This window comes from Mastigoproctus giganteus, chromosome 13 (genome assembly GCF_048544385.1).
Source record: "Mastigoproctus giganteus isolate SK-2022 chromosome 13, ASM4854438v1, whole genome shotgun sequence".
Lineage (NCBI taxonomy): Eukaryota > Metazoa > Arthropoda > Arachnida > Uropygi > Thelyphonidae > Mastigoproctus > Mastigoproctus giganteus.
In genome coordinates this window covers 113166089-113172088 of record NC_143587.1, presented here as the reverse complement: position 1 = coordinate 113172088, position 6000 = coordinate 113166089, and the positions used below count along the sequence as shown (strand labels likewise).

The 6000-nt window shown below is 36.6% G+C and overlaps 1 protein-coding gene across 1 annotated transcript in view; it reads left to right on the top strand.

The window, feature by feature from the left end:
- Positions 1-608: 608 nt before the first annotated feature.
- Positions 609-6000, top strand: part of LOC150076371 (transmembrane protein 220-like) — an 81736-nt gene continuing 76344 nt past the window's right edge. The window contains exon 1 of the mRNA XM_090387336.1: positions 609-676. Within this exon, the coding sequence (XP_090243462.1) occupies positions 651-676 (26 nt within the window). The 5' untranslated portion in view covers positions 609-650. The remainder of the gene's footprint in view (positions 677-6000) is intronic.

Sequence of the window (6000 nt, the reverse complement as noted above, 5' to 3'; positions counted from 1 at the left end):
TTCTGGATATAAACATTTCTGTGATTTCTGAACTCATGGAAGAAGATAAGGGCACAAGTATATTACCGTAGGTAGGTGATCACATAGACTCGAACAAATGGCAACTCAAATGCACATGTACTGAATTCAATACATTGTACTTGTGCTTTAACTACTCGGCCCTTAAAACCATCCCGTAGTTGAGCCATTTTCTACTTTGCGTGCCTAGTTTGTTCAAAAGCCCTTTCTATGCTAGAATATGAAGTTCCTAACCACATGTGTCACTCCACATACTCGAAATGGAGGTTTCATAAAATGTGCCTTTATATTGTGTATATACGTACACAGCGTTGTTCCATATAAAAATTTTATTTAGCTGATTCTTATATTAATCATCACTGCGGCATCACCGTGTTTACGGAAGTGAAAAAAAAAAAAAAAGTGATTGAGTAGATGGTCTTCAGAGCCTTCCTATCTTTCATGTGGCCGCAATAGGCGTTCAAACACTTCTATGGACTTTGAGCAATATTAATCGGTGTCAACATGCCCGAACGGAGCACGAGATTGTGCTCTCGTGACGTGTCTAGGTGGAGCCAAGACCTTTCGGTTTGAAGAGACAGAGAGTGGCATTACGGCCGCGTAAGTGGGCACTGCATTGGCGGCATTTTCCAATGGAGTCGGTGTCTCAGAAGCTATGGTAAGACTTTTTTTTTTCTTCATCGTATCATCTGCTACTTAGCGCTCTAAGTTTAGCAATTAGGTAACGTTAGTACGGCTGATAAGCATCAGCTTGTTGGTTTTTTTCTTGTCAGGCTGGTCACCGAACAAAGAGGGTGAGTTTTGTTGATGAATGTTTTTCCTTGTACTTTGCTCTGTTTAGCGAGGTTGGGTTAAGAGTTCACGCTGAAAAAGGCATTTGTTGATTAACGATTGAGGAACACCGAACTAATGTTCCGACTGTTAGAAATACCTGCAGTGTTTATTTGCAAAACTTCTACAATAGCAGATGCTTGTTTCACTTCAACTTGCTTGCTAAAATCACTTGGCGCGGTATATCTGACACCTTCAGTAAAAGACGTATTCGAAGAAAAGTTTGCACTGGCTTTCTTTTTCGCTAGCATTACTAATCTTGGAAAGCGGCACTTTACCGAGAAGTGGATCAAAGCGTCCACCCAAGAGTTCAAATATAATAGCATGCGGCATCGTTTATAACAGTTGCTTAGTACTTTTCATAGGCACACTTGGCTAAGTAGTTGAACTAAATGCGTATAAATGAAGTGGATTAGTGAGGGCCTACAATATTTCTTTATTTTTAAGAGTACAAAATATAAATAAGCAAGTAGCCTACTATTACTTCATCTTGTTAAATTTATTATTACTAATACATATCGAGCGCTTAGTGTCAGTCAATGTTAACTACAAAATTGCATTTTCGTTTTGAGACACCTTTATACAAATACAATGCGTATAATGTCATAGAAATGTATTTATCTAATAGTTTATAAGTTAGCTTGGGTTATAATCACATTTCCGGTAAACCAAGAAAATGTCAAATGACTTTTTCTTGGTTAATTACAAAAACGCTTACTACAAAATGATTTTGTAGTTAATGTTGTCTGATACTAAACCCACGATATGTTTCATGACGACGATAAAAGATTACCAAAGACGTGGATGACAAAATGCTCAAAAAAAAAAAAAAAAAAAATGCATAAGCAGATTTAGGTAAACGCTGAAGCGAGTGCGCTCGTTTCTTTGTGCTGATTTCACCAAATGCAGATTTATTTCACGACATGGCTGTTGTGCGTAGATTATAGTCTGGTGAATTTTTCGGGGCTTATAGTCCATTTGGCATGCAGAAATAGGATAACCTCACAACCTTCTTCATTTGGCCACTTTTCAAACAGGGCAACTATTTTGGCTCAGTTGATTAACAGAGGGATGCAGATTTCTGTAACAAGAAGAAAAGAAATGTTGCTTATACACCATTATTATTTTTGTTTAATTTTACTAACAGGAAACATAATATTCAGACATTTATTATAATTTTTATAATATCTAAACCAGATATTTCTAGTGGGTTTAGTTATTTTCATTTATATAGTTATATCAAAGATCCACTAATAAGAAATTAAGATGTACTCTGTCATTTTTTTAATGTAGGATTGTATTCAAGTATAATTTTTTTAAAATATTATCTTTCCCAATTCACTCCAGAAAAGAGTGTGCTCCGAAACTTCTTTTAAAAAAAGGGGGGAAATTTTGATACAGATAGAGTAGACTAGACGTACGTAGGTATGGATAGTTTACTTCAGTGTTCATGGCCAGCAATTAAATTTCGCAAGTAGGAGTGAGAACCACGCTTTCTTCCCAGAGTTTCTGAAGTTAGCATAAATATCGAGTCACTGGGACTTTTTTTGTGGCACACCCAGAGACGTTGGGATGAATTGTAATATTTCATCACCAACCAACTTAACCTTACAACCTGATAACTAATACTGAGTTACTAAGTTTCTCCAATTGAATTTATCCTCTGGAAATGCCCATAAGTTGAATACAAAGGAGGCTTTGTGTGAAGCACTTAACCGACAGAATTTCTCTGCAGAAGTGGCAGTCAACTGGTACCACGGAGGTTGTGAGAGTTCCTTTTCATTAATTAACCAGAATTTATATTTTCTAAATTATTTCTTAACTGTAGTAAAACTAGCACAGTCCATAGTGGCACTCATATTTGTATATGACTTCAGCCAATCATCGAAATACTTCTTTATGCCTCTACAGTAGAAGTCTGCGTTCTTCAAAGAACACAGACTTTTACTACAAAATCCTGTTCCAAGTCGGTGTTGTATTTCAAGTTGAAATCCTGTTCCAAGTCGGTGTTGTATTTCAAGTTGAAATCCTGTCCCACTTAAACATGTCCTGGGTGGGTTCGGAAATTTAGGGATCTGCTTTATCGTGCTGATAAATCACTCTATTAAGCAACATACCAAGTCTCTTCCTGCACATTGTGCTCTCTAACTTTTTTTTTCAGTGATGTGTAATTTTCTTTATAAACATATTAGAGAAAGTGGCATTCTCTAATATACGTCTATCAGTTGATGAATTTAAGGAGGTTTGACTTCTTTGGTTCACACAAACTAAACACAATTCGCATCTCATTTCTGCGTACCTACTGTTATAGTAGTTGAATTACCATTTTCAGCATCTCTCAAACATGCGAATGGAACTTGATTAGTGATGACAGTGCACGTATAACCGATATTTCTCACAATTAGCTCGTTCGGCTAATGTATTTTTCTTAATGGCATTAATTAAAATACTGGTTATTTTTCTTAATGTCATTAAATGCAGTACCGAGATAAAATTCTGGTTATTTATTTTAGAGTTCTGCGCGAGTCCGCTGTGTTATATCCGCAGCTGCAGTAACTCATCATCATCATCAGCCATTTTCAATCCACTGCAGGATGAAGGCCTCTCCAGCAACTTTCCAGTTCCTTCTGTTTTGAGCACTGGCCATCCATTTACTACCCACAAACTCATGAATTTCATGTATCCATCTCCGCCTTTGTCTTCCAGGTTTTCTTCTAGCTCCTCTTGGGTACCATTCTGTTATTTTCTTAGTCCATCTGTCATCATGTCTTCGAGCTATGTGTCCTGCCCAAGACCATTTTAGTTCTTTAGTTTTGATAAGAATGTCCTTTACTTGAGTTTTCTGCCTAATCCACGTGTTTCTCTTCTTATCTGACAGTCTGATTCCCAATATAATTCGTTCCATTCTTCGCTGTGTAGTTCTCAGCTTCTCTTCCATTCTTTTGGTGAGTGCCCAAGTTTCACTTCCATAAGTCATGGTGGGGAGTATACATTGTTTCATTATTTTACGTTTCAGACAAACTAGGATATTGCTCTTCAGTATGTGACTATATTTCCTGAATGCTATCCATCCAAAATTTTTTCTTCTCTTGACTTTCAGCCATTTATCATTATTACAGCTAATAACTTGTCCCAGATAAGTATATGACTCCACCTTTTCAATTACTGCTCCTTCAATCATTATTTCCCTTTCTGTGGCATACTTGTTCATCATTACTTTTGTTTTAGCCATATTCATCTTTAGTCCAAAATCCTTACTAACTGTGCGTAACTGATTAAGATTTTCCTCTAATTCTTTGGGATCGTGGCTTATGACCACAATGTCATCTGCAAATCATAAATGGTTTAGGTACTCTCCGTTCACATTGACTCCTTTCTGCGACCAGTCTAATCTTCTTAAAGCTTCCTCAAGGGCAGCAGTAAACAGCTTCGGAGATATTGTGTCTCCTTGTCGAACTTTTTCTCGATTTTAAATTTCCTACTGTCTTTGTCTAGTCTAATAAAGGAGGTAGCATTCTCATATATTTTCTTCAAAGTCATAAGTCATAATATGTGGGGTATCAGTATGGAGTTAAATTCCTTTTCATAATCCACAAATGCCAGGCGTAATGGTGTTCTATATTCATCTGCTTTCTCCATTAGCTGTGATATTACGTGAAGGTGATCCTGTTGAGAATCCTGTCCTAAAGCCAGCGTGCTCTTTCGGTTGATTCTCATCAAGTATTCTTTCTAATCTGTTAGTAATGACCCTTGTGAACAACTTGTAGATGTGGGATAACAAGCTAATTGGTCTATAATTTCCAATTTCTGATTTATCTCCTTTCTTATGCAGCAAAACTATGATTGCATTATTCCACATCACACCTTTTCTAATGCACTTTGTGAAAAGCCTTGCCAGTTTTTGTGTTATGTCTCTTCCTCCCAATTTTAACAACTGTACAGTAACTTCATCTTCCCACGGGGTTTTCTGATTCTTCATTTTCTTCAATGCATGTTCTACCTCATCAGGAAAAATATTGGGTATGTCGTATGTGTTGTTACTTTGCAATCCCACTTTCCCGCTGCTGGCATCATTCTCTCGCTCCTTGTATAATTCTCTATAATAGTCTTCTGCTATTTGAATTATGCCTTCTCTGCTGTGTATAAGTACGCCATCGCTATTCTTCAGTTTCAGTATCATTTGTCTTTCTGTATTACTGCTCATGGCTGCTGATTTAAATCCTTTGTTTTCCTTTTATGCTTGTTTTACTTTTATTGTGTTAAATCTTCTTATGTCCTCTCTGAGTATCTTTCTAATGGCTTTGCATAACTCAGTATATTCAATTTTTTTCTTGTCAGTGTTTATCTTGCTCTTCATTTTTCGCCTTCGGTTCATCATAACAAGTGTTTCTTGACTAATTTTTTCTTCTTTGGATTTCTTTTTCCCTATAGGTTTCTTGGGCTTTATCACTTTCAGAAAGTTGTAATATTCCTCATCGATATCTTGGTCCTGAGCAGTTTGTAGAAGCTCAAACTTGTTCTGAAGTTCCAGTACATACTGCTTTTTCTCCTCTTCTGTTATCTCAAAGACCTTTGTATTATTTACTCGAGTCAGTTTTTTTTCCTTTCCTTTCCTACATCTATATCAAGTGTACATCTTACCATTCTGTGATCACTTCCAACATCATTCACAATATATCTTCTGTTAGTGAGGATGAAGTCGATTTCATTAGTTGTTAATCCATTTGGACTCTTCCATGTCCACTTTCTGTTCACGCTTTTCTTGAAAAAAGTGTTCACTACTGACAATCCTTGAGGTTCTGCAAATTCCACAAGTCTTTCACCTCTTTCATTTCTTTCACCAATTCCAAAATTTCTTATAGTTCCCCTTTCTGCGCTGTTTTGTCTTTTTCCAACCTTAGCATTGAAGTCCCCCACAATAATAGCGTAGTGGGTTTTCTGCTCATCTAGAAGTCTCTCAATTTCGGTGTACATTTCTTCAACCTCTTCATCATCATGGCTTTATGTTGGTGCATAAATCATTATAACCTTTAGCTTGTGCCTCTTAGAAATCTTGAGTATTAGTCTTGACACCCCTGGTGATGTACTTTTGAATTCCAAAATGTTGTTTTTTAAATCTTTATGGACCAGTAACCCAACTCAACCTTCACT